Here is a 23,792-nt window from a genome sequence, read left to right as displayed (position 1 = left end):
CTCTGATCTCCAACCCCTAGCAATGGGGTGGTACCACAGAATCTAGCAAACTCTGAGATGTATTTGGTGGGACAAGACTGTATATTTGTATATTATTAATGAGGTAGCAAATAAAAGTGTTACAAAATTCTGCTGTCATCTGAAATGTTTACAGGAAGGAATATTAAAAGTGAGAACAGAACAAATAATTACTTGACTCACTTTTTTTGTAAGTTAACTATAAACAATGGAAAAAACTGCAAAAGTAAATAGAAGGCCTTAACAATAAAATCAGTTGCCTAAAGATATTTTATTGCTGAACAGGAAGAACCATTTAGACTATACTACACTCTTAAAACAGCCATTTGCTGAACTATATTTTCAATGATAATTTTATACAAGAACATTTTCTCACCTGAAGGTCTCTTTGATCTTTCTTATTCTCCAGACTGGGGTTTTTCATAATAAACTCATTTAGAACACTAAAAGAAAATATATGAAAAAATACTGGCAATAATCTTAAAATAAAATAACATCAGTTTAAAAATATTAGGCCAAAATCCATGAAAGATTCATATGCACAGTACAAATTTAGTGACATTTTAGCTGTTTCCTTCAGTTTGCTAAGTTTCGAGAAAACATATTTTCATGTCTGATATGTAATTTTATTTGTAGCACTATACCTTGTTTATTTAATATTTTATGGAGTACTTGTAACACTAGCATATATCCAAAACATAATAATTAAGATATTTTTTTAAAACAAAATTATTAGCGACTACAAATTTGGTTTAATATCCCATATTAGTTTTAATATCCCATATTAGTATTACTACAATTTCCAAAGACTGAGGTTTGATGTTTAACGCATACATCTAAAATTTACATTTTATTTCTGATGTTCAGGAAACTTTTTGTATGTTGATAATTATAATTCCTATTTCATGGGAAACAGATATAATATACACAAAAAACAACATAAGCGTGATTTACAAAAGGCACAAATAGAAGAAGAAATTATACAGAGTAAAAAGGTGGGGAGATCATTACCGAGTCAGCTGATTCGTGGAAACTGTTTGTTTGTCCACTCTGAATGAGTAGTAAGTGGAAGTTAACTCTGACACCTTTGCCCATTTTATTTATGCTAACCCAGTTTAGCTTTCATTTACTACAGGACAGAAGACAATACTGAGCAATTACTGTTTCCAGTTACCACTGCGGACTTGTGGTAAATCTTACCCCTCCCCTTGGTATATAATTTGTTCATTTGTACATACCCTTAGTACACTTAGAAGATTGAAGCAGTGTTTAGGTTGTGTGATTGATTAAATCAAAAGTTTCAAATACTTTATTTTACAATGATTTATATTTATAGTTTCTAATGAAATTAACTGCTCACCCAAGTATGAGAAACTGCCCCGGTGCTGGAAGACCAAGCTGTATAGAGTCCTTCAGAAGAAGTAAAAGTGATGCCCAGCTATCCACTAAATTGGACACTGGTATCCTGCAAGATGAAATTAAAGTGAAAAAAATCACGTTGAGGCTCTCAGGGTGCCTGTAGATTTGCTGGGATGCTACTCTGACATGCTGTAATTACAGCATGCCAGACTCAATTAACTGAGTCTGCTGGAGTGTGCCAACTACTGCGCTTCAGCAGACCCTGCAGCTCATGTATTCAGTGACCCCACACTCCAAAATAGGGGTAGGGGTGCTTTAACTAAAGCTTGAATGAGCTTTAAAGCTCTCCCACTGCCATTTTGAAGCACAGGACACAATACACGAGACACTGTGGGCACTTTAATTAGAGTAGATCTCGGAGCTGCTCCAATTAAAAGGCCCCCCGCAACCCCAAAGCATGTGTAAAGACGCCCTTCTTTCCTAAGTTCTCTTCTTAGTATTATGTCTTTCCTGTCTAAATATGTCAATTAAATTATTGTTTGTGTAGAGAATCAAAAATTAGTTCTCATGTCTCTCACTTGATTCACAGACCAAGAGGAAGTGGTACACCATGGACATAAAGCACTGGAATCTGGAAGGAGGGAAAAGAACAGCACATTCAAAAGATATTCTGCCTGGCCTACAACTGGAGGAATACCTGTGACATTTGCAGTAACTGAATTCATCCTCTCTCAGCTGGATGGTGGTCAGCTGTAGGGCCTCTCAAGTTAGATGAAGGAAAATGGTAAAGGCACAACAGGAGAATGCAGAAAATACTCTTCTCCCCAACAATAAATATAATTAAAAAATTGTTCTTTTATAATTATTCACAGGTTCAACATATACAATTTTCAGTCTAGTGTTATACCAAAAGGATGCAAATTTATTTGAAGGATTTATAATGTCCAGATTCTGTTTTCATAGATTGTTAGGGGCTGGAAGGGACCTCACTCTAGGCAGGAAGACAACTGGGGTCAAGTGACCCCAGCAAGGTGATTGCCCAGTCTCCTCTTCAAAACCACCAGGGTGAGTGACTGCACCACCTCTGGAGGGAGTTTATTTCACAGTCTGGACACCCTGACTGTAAAGAAGTTTTTCCTGGTATTAAGCCTGAAGTGGCTTTCCCAGAGCTTGTATCCGTTGGTCCTGGTCTTCCCCAGGGGTGCCCTAGTGAATGGTTCTTCACCGAGCTCCCGATGCACTCCTCTGATATAGCGGTAAGCTGCTATCAAGTCCCCTCTCAACCTTCTCTTCTTTAGCCTAAAGAGGCCCAGGTCCTTCAGCCTTTCCTCATATGGCTTTCCTTGAAAGTCCTTGATCATAGGGGTGTCTCTTTTCTGGACCCTCTCAAGTTTTTCCACATCCTTATTGAAGTGCAGTGCCCAGAACTAGATGCAGTACTCCAACTGCGGTCTCACCAGTGCTGAGTACAGCAGGAGTATCACTTCCTTAGTTTTGTGTGAGATGCATCGGTTCATGCATGCATGTTATTTGTTCTGCTGACCACTGCCTTGCACTGACGGCTCATATTTATGCAATAATCTATCTTTACCCCTAGGTCTCTTTCAGCTGTGGTGCAAGTCAAGCAGTCACCACCGAGCCTGTATGTACGTTGAGGGTTGTTTGCCCTCAGATGGAGCACCTTACACTTGGAAGCGCTAAACTTTATCTGGTTCTGGTCTGCACAACTCCCTACTCTGTCCAGGTCCACCTGTATCTGCAACCTCTCTTCTGACGTGACCACACTGCCCCATAGCGGTGTCGTCCATGAACTTGGCCAGCGAGCTTTTCACTGCTCCATCCAAATCATTGATAAAGATGTTGAAAAACACCGGTCCAAGCACAGACCCCTGAGGCCCCCCCATGGCCACTTTGCGCCAGGACGACACAGATCCATTTATGAAAACTCTCTGGGTCCTACCCTGTAGCCAGTTTCCCCACTCACTGAACTGTCGAGTAGGCGAGCACACAATCTTCCACTTTTCTCTAAGGATATTGTGGGGTACTAGATTAAAAGCCTTTTGGAAGCTTAGGTATATAACGTCTACCTTGTCTCCCATGTCCAGGTGGCGAGAGACCTGGTTGTAGAAGATGAGATTGGTAAGACGAGACCTATCCACGACAAAGCCATGCTGGCTGTCATTCAGAATCTTACCTTCCAGGAGTGTATCACACACAGATTCTTTAACGAGCTTTTCCAGGATTTTCCCTGGGACAGAGGTTAGGCTGACTGGCCTATAGTTGCCTGGGTCCTCCCTTTTTCCCTTCTTGAAGATGGGCACAATGTCAGCCCTCTTCCAATCCTCAGAGATTTCCCTTGTGTGCTACAAATTCTAAAAGAGCTTTGCCGGGGTTCCACAATGACCTCAGCCAGCTCCTTCAGCATTCTTGGATGAAGTCCATCTGGTCCCGCTGAGTTATAAATGTCTAGCTTTTCTAGTTGGTATTGCACTCGCTCAGCATCCACAGTGGGGAGGCTGCCATTACTAGCATGCCCCCTATGAGCCTTATCTCGCTTGTGTCTGTTTGTTTACTGCTTGATGACACAGAAGAAAGCCATGATTTATCCATGGCCTCTTTGTCTTACCTTTGAATATAGGCATAGAAAAACTGCAGCATACAGACTTCCAGTGAGAGATGCTTCTAGAAAAATATGAAAATCAGTGTCATCAAGAAACAGAAATTGATCTGTTATTTTTGTCTATGTCAATGAAAATGGTGGATACTGAGCCTATCCCCAGCTTTCAAATGGTAAACAACATTTATTAGAATAACTTGAGGTCAAATTAAATAATTTGCACTAAGATGGGAGCCTGGGTGCCAAACTTTGATACCTATATAAAGATACTCTTTATGCTTCTAGACCTATTTCATACCCTCCCTTCTCCATACTGCCACTGTGACTGAAGTATGGCATGCCGTCCACTGGCTCCACAGTCACCACAACTGGTTTCTCCTCAACCTGGTATATTGTCAACATAATGCTAAACCTTCTAAATAGAGTAATAAAGGAGAAATGAATGGGGAGCATAAAGACATCCAATACCTAAAAAAACATTAGAACCCATCGGGGCAGGGGGGAGGTAAGAGTCAGCTCTGTTTAATTCATCTATCCAGTGCAGGAGTGTCAAACTCATCTCACGCAGGCTGGATCTAGACCTGCAGGGTTTCCTGCAGGCTGAACATGAACCTAGCAGTGGTTGGGACAAGTGGCAGTACGAGTGGTGCTGTATCAGCACAATTATTGCACATCCCTTGCCACCAAAGGCCATTCCCAACAGAGCTCTGTAGTCTCAAATACTGTAACAGGCCCCACCGTTGAATTCCCAGGCCCTCTAAAAGCCCTGCATGCTGGAGGAAACAGTTGCACAGGCCAGATGCAACCCATGGGCCATACTGGTTGATAAGTCTAATCTGGTGGATATATAGGAGAGTGAATTTTAAATTAGTATCTGACCCTGAACGGCTGCAAAACTGACTTGTTAACCTGAAAGCATTTATTTTTGCAATCTTAATTAATTTTATAACTTCAGTCTATATTCAGGACCTTCCACTAAATATATGTTAAAAAAGAAAAATGAGTTTCCACACAGAAGGTTAAACTAGCATTACCAGGACAGACTCTTCTAGAGAACAACCACAGTACAGCAGACGCAAGTTCCTTCACACAAAGAATTGAATACTTATAGCATCTAATATAAACTTCTAAAATAGCATCAAACAAACCAGCAGCAGCATTACTATTCTCATACCTTGTCCTTGGCTATGGCTGGAGGCTGCTTTAAAACCTCTTTCACTGTTTGTATAACTGTTTCAGTTCTCATAACACTAATAGAGCGGACCAGCTCTACCAGTAGAAGTTGTTCTTCACTGGCTGTAGGAATTACCTGGAAAACCCAAACATGCCACAGATTGTCATACAATTAGTAAAACTGACTGCTGTAATAGGTTTCCCAAATGAAAACTTTCTAAACAAAGAAGAGTCATTGAAAATGCATGACAACCCCAGAGCACAAAATATCATGAAAATTACCTCCAGGTATAAACTACTTACAATGGATGTCAATCTGCCAGGTCTTAGTTGTGATCCCTAGACTAAGATATTGCAAACCAAAAATGCACCTTCAAACAGGTAAGCATTCAAGTCAGGATATGTGATCGTGATGGTTACAGCCACAAGCTTACCTCAAACTCTAGTACATAACCTGTATCATACAAAGCTTTAATTACATAAGCACATGCTGTATGATATATCTCTTTTTTACTTTTGATGCACATTCACAGGATCTTCTAAAAGTATAGATTAGAAATGTACATCAGGTTAGCAGAGTTCACCTAAGTCATTTATATATCAGTTGTGATATAAATGAGCCAAGCGTTCCTGCACATTGCTCTATTTACTGTACACCTAGAAGGAGGTACGGTGATAGTTGTAGAAAAAACGTAGGATAATATGCTTCATTGAGATTAGTGCACATGCAGAGGAGACAAAGGTACATGCTTAGCCTTAAAGTCAACAAGAGATGCAGGTGGTCAGCACTTCTGAAAATTTGGGGCCTAATATAAATATTGGTGACCTAATTCAGACACCCAAGTTTGAATATAGTGTACTAAGCAATTGTTCACTGCAGATTACTGTTATGACTCATGGACTAATAACTTTCCTGAATAAGTAAAATTATAAATTTCTGGTTTTAAGCATTAAGTCATAGGAGGAGGCTTGATGTTTAATCTAAGGTGTTACTTATATTACAAGCCTCTGCCTAAAATATTAGTCGCTCACAACACTGTTTTAAAAGAACTGGCTGATCAAATCTAAGATACATTTGACCATGCAGTTATTTATTTATAAATTCCCATCACATAATTCCTTTTCATGTGGTAAAATATATTTTTCATTTAATCTAAAGCCTCCCTTTTAATAAGTCTTGATCTCACTATAGGCAAGCTTCTTTTCTTCTGTTAATTGTTTGTTTGGTACACCTGAAAATTCTCCCTGCTTAAATTTCACAGCTTTACCCACTATTCTTAAAAACTGCAATCCTTGCTTTCCTCCTCAAACCAGAAGAAGAATGCTTTGAATTTGAAAGCTTGTGTAATTTTATCCCAACGATACTAGTCCAATAAAAGATACCACCTCACAAAATCCTTGCCTGATTTTTTAAGTTTTGAAGAAAAGTAGCAGTAACCTAGGAAATCAGTTCATTTAAGTAACTCAGTCACTTGACAATACACACACCTTTGTCCTAGAAGTGTTTTTGTTTTGTCTCCTTTCATTCCAGACAAATGCAATAGCAGCCATGAAGTGAACACCATGATTCATTGAGATGGGACCCAACAATTCAAGAATCTGCTGCCTCAAATTCTGAAACACAAAACCAGAACTTGTGTATATTAAAACAGGCAACCAAATGGGGAATTCTAACTGATTGACAGACTATACTGGAGAATGCCTCCTCACTATTCATTTTCTGAGAATGAATACCTTAATCTGAGATATTTAAGGCAGTGCCTCTCTTCTGTGAAATCCCAAAGGCATCATAGAGAGATACATGGAAATTAGCCAGATACCTTTTACACTTGCTCACACAAGTGCTTCCATGGTGCAATGAAGCATTAAAATCTTATCAATAAATTACATAGAGTTTTTTAGATTACTGCCATTTACTTTGAATGTGCTATGATAGGGCAAATGATCATCCAAATATTACACTGCACTGCTAGGTTTCTCATCAAATTAGTGTAACAGCTTTAAATGAGCACAGGCTAAGTGCCTTCTCAAGTACTGAAAGTTCAAACAAAGAAAACAATTTGTGATGTATGGAAGAGCTAATGTTTGGTAACCAGTTATTCTGGTGTATAAAGGACGGTTTTGCATTCCTGGAAAAAGTGCTCTGGATCATGTCTCGTATTACCAGGGATTAATTTCATGGACTGTTCCTGTCAAAGAATGACAGGGAAGCCTGACTTTTATGGAAAGGCAATACATGGAATAAGTTGCCAACAGCTTAAATAGATGGGTATGAAAACGTTGAAGTGCCATCTTTTATACACATGGATCATAAAAATGATATTTGATATATTAAGGTAAACAGCTATGTGGTATGTATCGACAAGATAATGATAGACCTAAGTGAAAGAGTCAGGCTGATTTTGTTCTTAAAAAAAAAAATAAGAAACGAACTTTCAATAGTAGGAGAATCTGAATCACTTCTGACAAGTAAATATGCAGGATTTCCAGCATATCATTACTTTAATACAGTAGGGGGCAATCTTTTTGCCAGCAGTGCCACCACTTAGCTCTGTACCCCTCCTGAAAGCCATTCCAGTTCCCCTCTGATGCCCGATCTGCTGCTTGGCTTTATGCTCCCCGCCCTACGTTCTCTGCCTTATCTTCTGCTCTGTTTTCTGTTCCCTGCCCTGTACTTCCTATCAGTTCTGCTGCTTTATTTTTTGCTTCCTGTCCTATCGTCCTCCCCCCTCCCAGACTGGCCATATACCACCCACTGAGGCTACCCATGTCATTTGTGACACCCATGCCACAGGCCAGACATCCCAATTTAATATATTTTGAAAAGGTCTTTGGATAATATATTGTCTAGTTCTTCCCCAATTTCTTCTTTACATTTGCCAGTGATCTGACACAGGTGACCCATAGATTGTTATAACCTGTGGGCAACTGGAGTGCCCAAGCTGCATGGGTGGCAAAAAAAGGAGCTGGGCTGCCTGCACTGTGAGTGATGTGCACAGCCATGGCGGGTGGAGGGCTTAAGTGGTGGAGGGAATTGAGCCATCTGTGCTGTTGGGGTGGGGGTTGCTTGCATGGCGCATGCAGTTGCAGGGGAAGGTGCTGCGAGTGCAGCAGAGAGGAGCCAGATTGTCTGGGTTGCTGGGGGAGGGGGAGAGAGAGGCATGCTCAGCTATGAGGGAAGAGTATTATTCATGCAGTAGGAGGGAACTAGACTGCCTCTGCTGTGGAGGGGAAGCTACACCCAGGGGTGGGGAGGTGGGGAGATGGGATGGGATGGGCTACCTGTGCTGTGATGCAGTGGGGACATGCAGCATTTGGCTGCCCAGAAGTTGGACAGCCTTGACTTTACATGACAGGTCTACATGTAAATTATGTCACCTACAGGAGATGGATGAAGCAGGGACATGAGCAGATTCAGGATTTGGTAAAATGGGGTGCAGAAGCAACAAACTACATTGTAGGAGTAGCTGCATCCTGCTCCCAGCCTCCACTTTCCCTTCCCCGCCCCCCCGGAAAGGCAAACCTTGCCATGGGAGCAGAGGTGGGCACTTTAAGTCCCTGAATCAGGTAAGAATTTCCTCACAGTCCCCACACTCAGCACTTCCCTTCCTTCCCCTCCACGCTTAGTGGCACATCTGGTCCTCTCCTTGCTCATTCCCCCCTGCCACCTCCCCTGCTTGCCTCTGATGGTATATATCCCTGGCTGCCCCGGGGTTTGGAGGAGCTCCAGAGCCACTCCTGCACCTTTCCAGCTAGGTTGTGCCAGGAGCACAGCTCAGCTAGGGACAGTGGGAATCAGGCAGGGAGGAAGACACACCCACCACCGCCAACACTATCTCAGGCAGTACAACCCAGTTGAATATGCACTGTGGAACTCCCCCATCCCTGCTGCACCTGGAGGCAGGAGAAACAGCAGCAATGGTAGAAAGGGGAAGGGGAGAATAGGAGGGGAAGGCAAATGCCACTGAGGGGAAGGGAGAACATAATCTTATTCAAATTCTAACCTATTTCAGGGACTTAAAAGTTTCTGGCTGCTGCTCCCAAGGTATGGACTGAAAAGGGAATGTGTCTGTGCCACTGCACCCCCTCTGGATCTGCTCTGACCACAGATATCTGACTGTGTTATATTTATCCTTATGTTAAGCACATTGTAAGATTTTGCACATATTTTCAATATGCATCTTATATTCTTAGAGACAAAACATTATTCTTAATAAATGTGCTATAAATATGTTTCCAGCTGTATGCCTTAATTCTTCCGTCACCCTGAGAGAGCGAAGGAATCATATTATGTTAAACTGGATATTATACTGAAGTAAAGCTTGAACATTTACTCTAGTCTGATTTGGGAAACAATTTAGGTGTTGCAACTGTTAGGAGAATTTTCTAAAAAAACCCCCAAAAACAACAACTTGCAAGGAATACAATTAGACTTAGTTTGACAAAGATATTAATGTACAGTTTAAACCATGCTACCCCTGGTATTCAAACCTTGGTTGATCCAAGATTAATAGTAGTAACAGAAGCAGCTGCTGCAACAGTTGCCTTCTCAGAAGAGTCTGCCTGATACAGAATGCTCCACAGCAGAGTCACAGAAGACATGATCATATGAAGGATGGATAAGATTCCATTGCGTGCTTCAAATAAGTGTTTCTGGTCTACATTAACCAAGAGCTAGTAGATATAAAGGAAAGAAATCATTACATTTTGACAGAACAGCTTGATCAAAATAGCGTAAATTATAAATGAACAAGTTACATCTGTAACTCTTCAACTTTAATACCTTTTCACTCTGATTTTACAATTAATATAATCTGTGTGGATTTTATTAGATGGTCAAGAACTACTTTATTTAGAACTGCTTGTTCTAAATAAAAACATAAGTTTCATAGTTGGTAGGGTCGGAAGGGACTTGAGCAGATCATCAAGTCTGACCCCCTGCCATGGCAGGAAAGAGTACGGGGTCAAATGACCCCAGCCAGGTGTTCATCCAGCCTCCTTTTAAAGACCCCCAGGGTAGGAGCCAGCACCACTTCTCTTGGTCAGCCACCCTGACCGTGAAGTAGTGCCTCCTGATATCTAGCCTGAATCTACCCTCTGCCAGCTTGTGACCATTATTTCTTGTCGCTCCTGGGAGTGCTCGGGGGAACAGGGACTCCCCCAGTGCCTGCTGGCTCCTTCCCCCCCCCATCCCCACTAGTGTGTAAACAGCCCCTAGGATCCCCCCTCAGCCTTCTCTTGTGGAGGATGAACAAGTTCAGGTCCCTTAGCCTCTCCTTGTAGGGCCTGCCCTGATGACCCCTGATCATGCAGGTGGCCCTCCTCTGGACCCCCTCCGTGCTGTCCACATCCCTCCTGAAGTGCGGCGCCCAGAACTGGACGCAGTACTCCAAATGTGGCCTGACCAGTGTCACACAGAGGGGGAGGATCACCTCCTTGGACCTGCTCGTGATGCATCTGTGGATGCATGACAAGGTATGGTTGGCCTTCCTGAGCACATCCCCACTGCCGGCCCATGTTCACTTTGGCATCAATAATGACTCCAAGATCCTTCTCTGCCTCTGCACTGATGAGAAGGGAGTTCCCCAGCCTGTAGGTATGCTGCTGGTTCTTCCTCCCCAGGTGCAGCACCTTGCACTTGTCATTGTTGAAACCCACTCTGTTCTTATCCGTCCACCCCTGTAGCCTGTCCAGCTCCAATTGCAACCTATTCTTCCTTCTAGCGTGCCCACTTCTCCCTACACCTTAGTGTCATCTGCGAATTTGAACAGGGTGCTTTTTACCCCCTCGTCCAAGTCACTGATGAAGATGTTGAACAGTGCGGGCCCAAGGACCGAGCCCCGCGGAACCCCACTGCCCACATCCCTCCAGGTCGAATAGGACCCATCCACCATCACTCTCTTGGTGAGGCCCTCCAGCCACTTAGCGACCCATCTGACTGTACAGGCATTGACACCACAGTCTCCTAGCTTTTTAATGAGAATGGGGTGAGAGACTGTGTCGAAGACCTTCCGAAATTCCAGAAAGACCATACCCACCGTGACACCTGCATCCAGGGATTTGGTGACCTGGTCATAGAAGGCCACCAGGTTCATCTGACAGTAGTACCTGCCTCTAATGAACTCATGTTGGTTGCCCCTAAGCATAGTTTCCTCTGCTGGCCCCTTGTGGACATGCACCAGGATAATTTTCTCAAAAAGCTGCCCCAGGACCAAGGTAAGACTAACTGGCCTATAGTTTCCTGGGTCCCTTCCTCCCTTTTTTGAAAATGGGAACCACACTGGCCCTTTTCCAGTCCTCTGGCATATTGCCAGAGCACCATGAGTGCTTGTAAAGCCATGCCAGAGTCCCGCAATAACCTCTGCTAGTTCCCTCAGCACTCTGGGGTAGAGATCATCAGGACCAGCTGTTTTAAATACGTCCAGTCCCTCCAGAAGTTCCTTAACTAGGTCCTCGCTGACCCTAGGCCTGGGTGTGCCTCCCACGGGGCCTACAGGGGTCCCAGTGGGGCTGGTGATCAGGTCCCTACTCAGAAAAATGGCGGCAAAGAAATTGCTAAATAGGTTAGTTTTGCTGTCTGGTGCGACGACCAGATTTCCTAGCGTGTCCTGCAGAGGCCCCACATTACCCAGTACCTTTCTTTTTACCCCCAATTTATTTAAAAAAGAGCTTCTTGTTGTCCTTGATCTGGGTAGCTAGTCCTAGTTCCATCTCTGCCTTTGCCTTCCTGGCCACCCCACTACAGTCCCAAGCAACAGAGGTATAGTCCTTTCTGGTGATGGCCTCTTCCTTCCAAGCGAGTTAAAATAACTCATTATCTCTGAGATACATTTTGAAGAACTGTCTACGTCTACAGTGATCATCTTTAAAATCCTCTGCAAGTGATTAGGGTGATTTTAGAGTTGTAATATAATGTACATAATACCTTTCTCTACTTACAAAACAATAAGTGTTTAAAAGACTACTTAAAAGGATTGGAGAAATAGAAGGGAAAATATATATTTTAAAAAACTCTAAAAAGCAAACAACAACAAAATGATTCAATAGGTTCTGGGTCAAATTCCCAACATAGATTATGTATACAGTAATTGCTATAAAATGTTCTCTGGTCAAAACCAGAAGGATCCTAATATACAAGAAAACTACAGGTTAGCACAAAAATGGATTAAAAATGGTAATGTTAGATCACGTAACAGAACTAGCTTTTTGGTGAACACATCATTTGATAATGTGCAGTAATATCCATATGGAGGCCAGAGCTACAGCTGACTACTACAGTTAACAATTTAGAATTCTGAAATCTAGGAGTTTCCATCATGATTTTGTGCTGCTTTGTGTATTTAAAAGGCATATTAGTAGGGACCTACTGAATTCACGATTGTGCAATTTTTGTGGAAAACGTGAACTGGGGCAAGCTCCATGAAAAACAGCAGGCTCACAGGGGATCCCCACCCCCCACCCACCCCCAAAAAACCCCCAAGCCCAACCTTACCAGCAAGCAGCAAAAAGGGCAGGAAGCCATGCAGTCATGAAGCTGGGGGAGAACAGGGCTGCTTGCAACAGAAGGCTCCGAGACTGCAGGCAGTTGCACTGTGGTCCCAGGACAGCTGTGGCAGATAGCTGGGAGGCTGCATCGGGGTCTGCAAAGCCCTGTCCTGGCTCGTTCTACATGTATAGCCAGTCTGGGGCTCCACAGGCAAGGAAAGAACCACCCTGATGCCTGCTATAACTGGCTGAGAACCATGGTGCAGCTGCCTGCAGCTTCTGAATCTCCTGCTGTGAGCAGCCCTGCCACCCACTCCTCCATGGCCCCTTCCCACTTGTACTCCAAGACTGCATGGCTTCCCAGTCTTTACTCTGCTTCCCTGTAAGTTGGGTATTTGGGGGGTTGGCGGGGAGAGTAAGGGGGGTGGTTGGGTTTTTTTTGCAGTGAGTCCACCAAAAATCGCAGAGCCCACCACTTGAAGATGGCCCAAAACTATGGCTTAATTAGCCATAGTTTCTCACATTTTTCTCCTTTAAAAGTAGAATCCATTTTTGAAGTTTGTTGATCCATTTTTAAAAGTTTGTTCATGACCCTTTCATATATTTTTGCAACACACTTTTGAGTCATGACCTACTGGTTCAAAAACGCTGCTCTAAACCCAAGTGTTATTCCCCCAAAATGTATGTGTGTATTATATATAAAAATGTGTGCGCATGTGTATTTTTCACATTAAGAACTTAAGTCTTAAGTAAATGCAACAGTGCAAGCATCATTAATGAGTTAGTTCACCCTAATTTGATAAACAGCACATAAGAAGCTTCTTAGATCCTTAAATAAGCTTACCTGATGATATTGTGTAGATGGATCTAGTAGGCAGTAATGAATTATTGTTGTTATACCTTCTAATACAGTTAGAATCATATCTGGTGGGGTAACTGATGCCATCCAAATAGGCCTAAAATGCAACAATACGTTTGTAGTGAATTTGCTAGGCACTAGTAATTAAACATTGAAATATATGATCACATTTGCAGAAAGAAAAAAAATATGGATATACATACCTGCTATCAGATAATCCTGTTTCATACTTATACTGCTGTATTAAATTATCTAAATTCTTGCAAAGCTGGAGGGTCACAAAAACCACCACCTTCTGTAGAACTTTTCCCATATAAGGCAGAGTAGAAGTGATTAGGCCAATCCACTGAGGATGCATTTTACAGGCACAGTGTTGGTGTAAAGCTCTTATCACAGCACAAAGAAACATGCCTTGAGAGGTTATAGGCTGGGAGTGCAAATACTGAAGAGAAGTCATTGGCTGCTGTGCACTGATGTGATCCAAGTCTGTTATGACAAATTCAAAGCCTGTTTCATTCTCCTCTGGTACAGTAATTACTTTATGCTCTAGAACAATTAATCGCTGCAGCACTTTTAAGAGCTGTGACTGTAAAGTACTGCCATTGTCAACTTCATCCTCAGAAAAGTTAATAAGGCTATCTTCAGAGAAACCTTCTTCAATAGCCACTATATTTTTTCCAGCCACCTTTTCACTATGCCATTTCTGTGCACTGAAGATAGAAGATAATAAACAATGCAGGACCACTTTCTGAACCTTGCACTTTGATAACATGTCTGAAATAAAACTAGGAAAGCCCTTTGCAGAACTTTCTATAACTTTTGCCAATTCAGCAAAGAGGAGTGTCAAAATTTCAATGCTCATCATCTGCATATTGCGGTTTCCTATTAAGTCTTGTGGGGTTACCTTTACATGAGTTGGATAGTGGCTCCGCATGTAGTATAAACACAAGGAGATAAGAATTTCTATATACATAGAACTCCGAAAGTTGTGGTTCGAGTCTACCGGGATGTGGCTATAGAAGTCTTTGCCCATTACAGATATTCGATGCCTGGCCAAAAGGTTCTGAAGCAAGGACAGTTGAGGAGTGTATGCATTGTTGACGCTGGTGGTTGAGATAGCACTTACAAAAGCTGAAGGATTTGTTTTCAAGATTGCTTTGATAGCAGAAAAAGCATACAATGTCCTTGAAGAGTCATATAACTGGAGATAAAGCAACACGTGTTGATATAAAGGATGGATGTTAAAATTGGGAGATTTTCGCATTCCTGGAGATCCCACATCACTCTCTATTTCTGAAATTTCTCCTTCTCCACAGCTGTACCAGTTCTCCAAATCAAGTGCATCACTAAAGAAAACACTGGTTTGTTTAAGTTTTTCTGTTTGTATTTTTTTCTTCTCTTCATCTTTCTTTTTTGCTATTTTCACCTTGGGCTTTGCTCCTGGTTGCTTACCAGCTTCTTTAACTATAGTTTCTTTTTCTGATAGCTTTCCTTTGAAGCTAAACTGAATACTGCTGTGACTTCTCTGTCTTGACTTAGCTTCTGGTACAGTGAAAGTGAGGTCAGAGAGGGACTGCTGGCTTACTGCAATACAAGGTGAAGAGTTGTTTCTAGAGATTTCATCCCTTGAGCTTTCGAGTCCTGTCTCAGCTGAAGCAGATAACAATTGTGAACTGTCATTACTAAGCAAACTACTTTGGCTGCTTTGAATATTTTGTTCTTCACATTTGGTTACCGCCTCAGAATGATCCAAAGTTCTGATTTTAGATGATGTATCTTCAGGATGCAGATGATGCTTAACTGAATCAGTCTCTTCTCCAAGGCCACTTATAACCTTGCATATCAAGTCAGTAACTACTTGCTGCACAACTTCATCAGGCGAGTCTTCTCTCAATGTCTGAGAACTATCCTGAGCACTCAGGCTCTCTGCTTCCACCTCATAACTCAGGTTGTCCCCAACAGATGAATGGGAACAGCCAGAGTCAGAACTCTGGAGTATTTCTACCTGATGGTCAGGAAGGTCAAAATCAGACACAACCATTGGAATAGTCTCGCTACTGGTACTTAACAAGGAAAGTCTGTCACTCAGTGGGTTGACAGTAAGACTGAAGTTCTCCATTTCATCCAAAATCAGCTGTTTGTCATTGTTCTCTTTGGGTATAATGAGTTGTCCTTGGGTAACAGGCATGTGGGAAAATGCTTTAAAAAAGGTATTACAACAAAGTTAGATACGTTTTGAACTTGAGGTATTATCTGCATAAATAATATAACCTTAGTTTTACATAGTTAGCACCTTTCACCCTAGCTCAGAGAGCAATTTAAATGACAAATCACTAATTAGACCCAGCAGACTCTTCACCTACCCTTGTATGACAGCATTTGTAAGAAGTGTAGGAACAACTTTTTAACAATAAGAAACAAGACTGACCAACCAAAACTACTGGGAGACTTTAGTTAAACACCCAAGTCCTGGTATTGTAAACTGTGAATGCAGTTTGTTACCCATCGTTCTTCGTTGGTATTTTCTTAACCACTTTTCTGTTATATCACATAAATCACAGTTCTTCTTTTTGTTAATGCTGTACAGCACAAAAAAAGTTTAAAAGTGTTCATTATCATCATATTTACTTGAAGATGAGGTTTTCCCACGCAAATCAGCATGAGGAAGAAAGCCACTTGTCTTACATTTGCATATAAGGAAACTACATTAAATATATAACTTACTTTTGAACTGCTGCTAAAAGCAGCATGTGCTCAGGAATGGAAACTAACTATGAAGTCGATTAAGTGCAGCTAACGCTAAGCACAAGTATAAAGTTCATGGACCATATTAGGCAACCATACCAATGGGGACCGTGTAGGCGTGGGGGTGGGAGCATTTGGGTCTATGTGGGTGCTTACTCTGCAGGGAACTGTCACCAGGCTTGGAGGTACTAGAATACCAGGTCAGCACATGGAGAGCTAGAGTCAGCCCTGATATCCTCCCCTTGGTTCCATTTGATCTTAGTCAAAAAGATCAAGATGCTAATGAGAACCTACCAGAAGAATAGATTACTGCAACCCATCTGAAGAAGATATGTGGTACTGCCCATTGAGTACAGTCTCCCCCAGTCCTGCCTCTTCAAGTCATGCTGTACACTGCACACATTTCAACTGCCTCTTCATCCCCACAGCTGAGCTGCGCTTTTCTTTCCCATTTCCAATGATTCATGTTTCTTCACCAGACTTAAGTGTGTGGCAAACATCGCCAAACGGGGACCCAAATGATTCACCCGTAATCCCTCTGCCACCCCCTCTCTCACCCTGTTGCATATGATTAGTGTAGTCCTGCCCTCCATGACATAGGGCTGTGGCAGGGCATTGTGGGTGCCTGCCACTAAGGGCCTGGAGCTAGCAGCTGCCAGGTGCCTGATGAGGGCAGCCATTTTGAACGTGCGGCTGCCCATATAAAAAGGGCAGTTTTGCTGCTGGAGGCGAGGCAACAACATCGCCTGGCCGGAGGGCTGCTGGTATCATCTGGAAATAAGGGAGGATCTGTAGGGGATGGTCAGGAGGCTTCTGGTCCTGGATACGACCTAAAACTGCACCCTGCCGGGAGTGGTTGTCCTAGTGGGGCTCCCAGTGCCATGGGAGCCCTCAGTAAATGCCAGGCCAGTTACCACCCTGGTAAAAGATGGGTCAGGGTGCCTTAACCCCCAGCCCCCCCGACTGGGTAGGTTACCTCTTATTGTAGGGTCTGGAAGGTGGAACCCAGAGGAAGAGTGTGCGGCCATAAACTCACACCTGTCTGGACATCCCCTGACTGGTCAATGCTGGGGCCAGGACCTGAAGGGACAAAGGGCCAGGGGCCCACTGCGAGGGACACCCAAGAGCTGAAGGCCCGGGATTCCGACTGGCCTGGAGGTGGGCCAGGGCTAGTAGCCAAAGGTTCTGGGGGACCACAGCTGGAAGGGGAGGCAGTTTAGGGAGCTATGGTGCCCAGGATGAAGGTGGAAAAGGCTGCCAGAGGAGAGGAATCCAGGAGGGGTTCAACACTAGGATTCTGGGGCCCAGTGAGGGGCCAGTAATTATGAGAACTATGGATGCCATCTGTGAGGGTTGGGCTGCGGTGTAGGGGTGGAACTGAGCTGCAGACAGCGCCCCATAGCATTGGGGCAAGAAATGGGCAACCTCCCACTTAACTGACATCTATTAATTAATTACCAACAAGGCATGGCGGGCGAGAAGGTGGGTGGTTAGCTCAGAAACAGGTAGGTGGGCCACAGTGAGATCAGCCCCGAGAAGCCCCCGTTACAGGGGCCAGACCAGGTTGCCTTGCACCTCATCTGCATATAAATTACTGGAGAATCCCATGACTCATGACAAGAACACTCAGTTCCATTCATGAGCAGAGGGCTACTTAGCACATGGCTCCTTTGTGGCAAGTATCTGGACATACACATACAGAGCAGTGCTGAGCTGTGGGGTCACCATGGCTTGAAACGCTGTTGACTTTCCTGGGGCCCAGCATGATAAACTCCATGGTAACTAAGGAGCCTTCTAGCTCTGGACTAATATAAAGCATAGTTTGTATTATATGTAGTAATGCCAACGTGCTACTTAAAAGGCTACTTATAGAGCACCTGTGTTAAAACTTGCAGCAGTTTCAAAAAAGGTAACATGCATCAATTTTGGATGAACTAAGTCTATGGGTACTATCTATAAACTGATATAGCCATGTTTATTTCAAAGTCAGTTTTTTCAGATTTGCTTCTCAGCTGGGCCATGGGCTCTGCAGACAGAGGTGCAGCCTCCCAGCTGCCTGCTACAGTTGGCCTAGGGCCACAGCACAGCTGCCTGCAGTCTCTGCACCTCCTGCTGTAAGAAGCCCTGCTTCACCTCCCTCCCTTCTCCTCCTCCCACCATGTTCCAAGACTGCAGGGTTTCCTGCCTTTTTCTCTGTTTGCTAAGTTTGTTTTTGGTTCAGAGAGTCTGCCAAAGTGACAGAGCCCACCACTTGGGGATGACCCAAAACTAGTTTAAATTACTCTGATTAAGCCCAGGGAAGCCCTTAATCCATGCCTAAATGCCTGGATTAAGGGCTTTCCAGGGCTTAATCAGGGTAATTAAGCCAGTTTCAAGCCATGTGGCAATCTGCAGGGAGGAGTGGGACTGCTGGGGCCCCTCAGCCAATCAGAGATGTGGGAGAGGGATGGCCTGCTGCATTCAGTGCATGAGAACAGCGGCCAGCCCTAAGATCTGCCCATGTAATTGCTGGCTGCCTCCTTGTATTCAGTAGACCCCTATTCACAGTTTAAATCAATAAAAAACATGTTACAATATTTCATAAATTAATACATTTATTAATTACCTTATATCATGGGTGGGGAGGTAGGTTGTACTATACTTACCATCACCACAGTTAAATTTTTTCATAAAGTGCTTTTCGTTTTCTTCTTCAGGGTAACATGGAGACTTATTCCAATAGCGTTCAGCCTGCACTCTTTGCACAGACACTCTCTGAGTTTTTGGATGAAGCAGCAGCAAAAGCAAAGGTTCAAGAACCCTTGCAATGTCATGTCTTTGGAGCACTTGGTTTAACCAGGCTTGTCCCACTGACCAGGTAGAGCCATCTAAGCTGTTAAGGCTGTCCAGCATGATAAACAAAGACCTGGAAACAAACTGGAATAAATCTGTGTTGCTACACCATAATGTAGCCTATTTATTTAATGTAAACTATTATAAATATCAACATTTTCCCAATGACTAGAACAGGGATTCTTAACCAGTGTCCCGTGGTATCCTGGAGTGCTGTGACGTCTTTTTAAGGGTACTGCAGGGTGTCATGTAGTATTTGAATTTTTAACACACAAACACCTACACATGATTCACAAGATAAACCCAGAGATTTCAAATAGGAATCTATTAGTGTAAAGCATATTATGAGGTATTGTGGGCTTTCTGAGTAAGTTGTAACAAAAGAAAAATACAATATTGTTTATACTCAGGTCAAGAAAAAATGAAAGCTAAGATCTGGCATTTTCCAAGGTGTTTCAGAACCACTGGCCTACAAACTTCCTATGTTTTTACTACTTCCATGTGCAAATGTTTTACATTTCACATCCAAAATAATTCAGCAGAGAAGGCCTAGTTCTCATATCTCATCCTTGCATATAAACATAACAAAGAATGCCAAGATGCCCTAATCATTAAACCTGCCTCAAATTTTCAAAAAATTGTATTGTTCTGTTTAATACAAGAATGCATTTACCAGTTTTTAATGAATTGTTTATTAAGGAACAGTCTTACTTTAGCTTTATTCAAATGATCATTGTAAGAAATATACCCCACAGTTGGCTTTATGTACAGACAATTTATTCAGAAATCAAGTAGAACTTGCACTGAGAGATCCTCCATTTAAAAATGAGTTATATAACCTAAGAAAATAAAGGGGGCTAGAAAAATTAAAAAAGCAAAGTGATAATAATAGCAAAACAGTTACTTACTATATCTGTATGGTATCTAACACCCTGAAACTGTGATGGCAATATAAATGATCAAACAGTTTTAAAATCTATTTACAAATTTATGAAAATAAATATTTTTTATTAGCTGAGAGCATTACCCTCAAGGATTTGGAAAGGAAATATGGTTTACTTAGCATTACTGTGCTTCCTACTTTTTATCATTTCCTTCTTTTTATATTTTAGTCTTGCGACTCCTTTGCAGAAGGGAAAAATTAATAATTGTAACATCTTTTAAATAATATACCCACCGGCCTTTAATCATTAAAAAATATATATTTTAATACCTTTATGTGATACATTTCATAAGCCCTTCTGCTCTGTATAGCTAATTTACCATCTCCACTTCAGCAGAGAACACAAGCAATAGTTCAAAACGAAACTGAAAAATAATCAATACTTTACTGTACTCTCTCACAGCTGTAATAAAGGGTACCAAATCCAGATTGATTTTCTCCTGACAACTTCACATGAAGATTTTATTTGTGTGTGCATAGTTCTAGCTAAGGAGAATGAGAATAGATTGCTTCTGGTCATTTGGTGCAGAAATTTGGGAACACAGTCTTCTTTTCTCTGTTAGTAAGAAATGTCTCATCAAAAATATAGGAGCGCAAATACAGATGAGGCAAATTTATTTTTAAATTCAAATAACAACTTGAGCATTTTTTATTCTTTCTGTCCTTCCGTCATTCCGTATTCTGTTTTTGAATAAAACACTGTATTTCTATTCTGTTCTGGGTGGATCCTCTTTCCATCCTTCACCTTTATTAACTCATAGCAAGGATGAGAACAAATAGGAGCAATGTTTTTTAAAGATAAAGTGCTCACATATTAAGTTAAAATTGCCGGGCTGAACATGGTCCCAGATGACTGTTCCTGTCCTACTCTTCACAATACCACCAGTTAAGTCTGTAGCCTATACATTAAATACTAACTTCATTGACTATTACTTTTAACTTCAATTACACGAGTATTTTTTAACAGTGCTTAATAAAATACATTAATTCATGTGTTTTTTTTAAAACTGAATGGTCAACTTATTTTGCATAGTTAAATGTAATGGAAATGGAGATTATCACCAACTATAGACATGATCACCAACCTGTCAAAAGAACGTCCAAAGGAAGATGACTTGTTAATATGAAGGTCTCTGGTCAGATGCCAAAGAACTGCAAACTTGGCATGAGCTTCCATCCTTACTTTCTGTGGAAAGAAACATAGGTTAAATTTAAGTAGATATCATTGCCTCTGAATGGAAGTGAAAAGCAATACAGACAATAACTTATTTTTAATATGTTGATATTACCTTTAACATCAACTGCTAATTAAAATTTACTATGAGGTTAAAACTATTTATTGACTTCTTAAAGACACTAACAGACTTTTGTTTCCTTGCTAGAAACCTAAAGTGATGTGTAATCTTAGAACATAATATTTTTATATTAAGCTTAGCTTCTTCTTTCCCCAAATTCAGTGTAAACAAAAATTCAAGCAATAAGAAAATATTTTAAAGAGAAAAACTTTTATTTCTATTACTCACCAAGCTTTGTTTTCATTGTATTAAGACTGAGGGTGAGATACAGGCATAGGTTGGGTCTGGTATAATATTCTTTAGTGCAAAAGAAGAAAGAAAAATAAAGCAAGACTAGACTGAGACCAGGCTACACAGAAAAGAAAGAAGAGGCAGAAAATGAGGTAAGCAGGAAGAGAGTTCTATGGTTAATATATCATACTGAGAATCGGAAATATGGGTTCAATTTCAATTCAGCTCTAGCACAAATTTCCTGTAGACCTTTAGTAAAGTCATTACTTTTCTGTTACTTTCTGCCTCCAACTGTAAAACAGGTACACGGTCTTCCTCAGCAAGAATTGTGAGGATAAAATTAAATAGTAGTGCCAACATCTAGATATTGCCAAGAAGTGATCAGAAAGTAATAACGTAAAAACACAGACAGAAAGTTGTGAACATGTGAGAGTGTGAACAGCTCTCTATGTTAAGGAAAGCTACGCATCCCTGCGAGCTCATGTTGGCAACCAGGGTGGACGACCGGAGACCTTCTCGGTTAAAATCTGTGGGGAACATGGCACAGGGGACAACGGCGGGAGTCTACTACAGACCTCCCACCCAAAGTCAAGAGCTTGAACAGGAGTTCACATGGGAACTGGCTGAGGCCACATACTCCAGGACCATGGTTGTCATGCGTGACTTCAATTACACAGACATCTCGTGGGAGGATCACCTGGAAAAATCCAAGCGGTCGCAAAGCTTCCTTTCATGTGTGGATGACCTCTACCTGACTCAAGAAGTCTATGGGCCAACAAGAGGTAAAGTGCTGCTCCACCTAGTACTGGCTACTGGGGATGACCTAACTGGCGACCTAGTGATCGATGGGAAGCTGGGTGACAGCGACCATGAGCTGATCACCTTCACCATCCATCGTAAAGCTGGCAAGTCAGTCAGCAACACGGAAGTCCTTGACTTCAGGAAAGCCGACTTTGACAAGCTCAGGAGGCTTGTCAATGAGGCCCAAAGGGACCACGACCCCAGGGGGAGGGGAATCCAGGAAGAGTGGTTGCTCCTGAAGGGAGTGATCCTCAATGCACAAGCTTATTCTATTCCATCTTGGAGGAAAGTCAGCAAGAGAGCACATCAGCCCCCCTGGCTCTCCAGGGACCTAGCAGACCTTCTGAGGCTAAAAAGAAAAGCCTAGAAAGGATGGAGAATAGGATTCACCTCCAAGGAGGATTATTCTGCACTAGTCCGGTCCTGCAGGGACCAAACCAGGAAAGCCAAGGCTGCAACTGAACTCCAACTAGCTTTGAGCATCAAGGACAATAAAAAGTCCTTTTTCAGATAGGTGGGGAGCCGGAGGAAAAGCACTGGACTCCTGCTGAACCATATGGGACAACTGACACAAAGGAAAAAAAGCCAACCTATTAAATGGGTAATTTGCATCGGTCTTTCATCAGTCCCATGGGACACCCATGCCCGCTACGGGACAGGGAGATCCCCTGCCCTCCATCAATGCTGACCTCGTGAAGGAACACCTTGAGAGAGGCTGGATACCTTCAAGTCAGCCGGCCCTGACAAATCTACACTCCAGGGTACTCAAGGAGCTGGCAAGAATCATAGCTCAGCCTCTGGCATGGATCTTTGAAAACTCCTGGTATGCCGGTGTAGTGCCTGAAGACTGGAGGAAGGCCAATGTGGCCTACCTTCAAGAAAGGGAGGAAAGTGGATCCGGCTAACTATAGGCCCATCAGCCTGACTTCCATCCCGGGAAAGGTCTTAGAAAAGTTTATTAAAGAGGCCATAGTTAATGGACTGGCCAATGCCAACATCCTGAGGGACAGCTAGCATGGGTTTGTTGCAGGTAGGTCTTGCTTGACCAATCTCATTACCTTCCATGACCAGGCGACCTATCACCTGGACAGGGGAGAAGAGCTTGATGTCATATAGCTTGACTTCAAAAAAGCCTTCAATCTGGTATCCCATGATCACCTATTGGCGAAACTGGCCAATTGTGGCCTTGGGTCCACCACGATCCACTGGCTGGGAAATTGGCTCTGTGGTTGAACCCAGAGGGTGGTAACTGACGGAAGTCAATCTTCATGATGCCCTGTGACGAGTGGGGTCCCCCAAGGTTCTGTCCTTGGACCCATATTAAATAGGTACTTTGCGTCAGTCTTTCATCAGTCCCATGGGACGCCCATGCCTGCTATGGGACAGGGAGATCCAGGTGTTGGGGATCCCCTACCCTCCATAAATGCTGACCTC

At 42.5% G+C, this 23,792-nt stretch overlaps 1 protein-coding gene across 6 annotated transcripts in view; it reads right to left on the bottom strand.

The window, feature by feature from the left end:
• Positions 1 to 23,792, bottom strand: part of DOPEY1 (dopey family member 1) — a 115,597-nt gene that overhangs the window by 29,947 nt on the left and 61,858 nt on the right. For 5 of the 6 annotated variants that reach the window (XM_019537675.1, XM_019537680.1, XM_019537679.1 and 2 more), the window contains 10 exons: positions 21,117 to 21,217; positions 18,902 to 19,161; positions 13,715 to 15,710; positions 13,497 to 13,608; positions 9,659 to 9,841; positions 6,656 to 6,781; positions 5,169 to 5,303; positions 4,004 to 4,059; positions 1,379 to 1,483; positions 395 to 461 (listed from right to left, as the gene is read on the bottom strand). In XM_019537675.1, the coding sequence (XP_019393220.1) occupies positions 395 to 461; positions 1,379 to 1,483; positions 4,004 to 4,059; positions 5,169 to 5,303; positions 6,656 to 6,781; positions 9,659 to 9,841; positions 13,497 to 13,608; positions 13,715 to 15,710; positions 18,902 to 19,161; positions 21,117 to 21,217 (3,141 nt within the window). The remainder of the gene's footprint in view (positions 1 to 394; positions 462 to 1,378; positions 1,484 to 4,003; positions 4,060 to 5,168; positions 5,304 to 6,655; positions 6,782 to 9,658; positions 9,842 to 13,496; positions 13,609 to 13,714; positions 15,711 to 18,901; positions 19,162 to 21,116; positions 21,218 to 23,792) is intronic. The other variant, XM_019537676.1, reaches the window with a different exon arrangement.

The sequence above is a fragment of the Crocodylus porosus genome, unplaced genomic scaffold (assembly GCF_001723895.1).
Source record: "Crocodylus porosus isolate Cpor-Errol unplaced genomic scaffold, CroPor_comp1, whole genome shotgun sequence".
Lineage (NCBI taxonomy): Eukaryota > Metazoa > Chordata > Crocodylia > Crocodylidae > Crocodylus > Crocodylus porosus.
The sequence above is the reverse complement of the archived record's forward strand: the minus strand, read 5'-3'. Positions and strand labels throughout refer to the sequence as shown.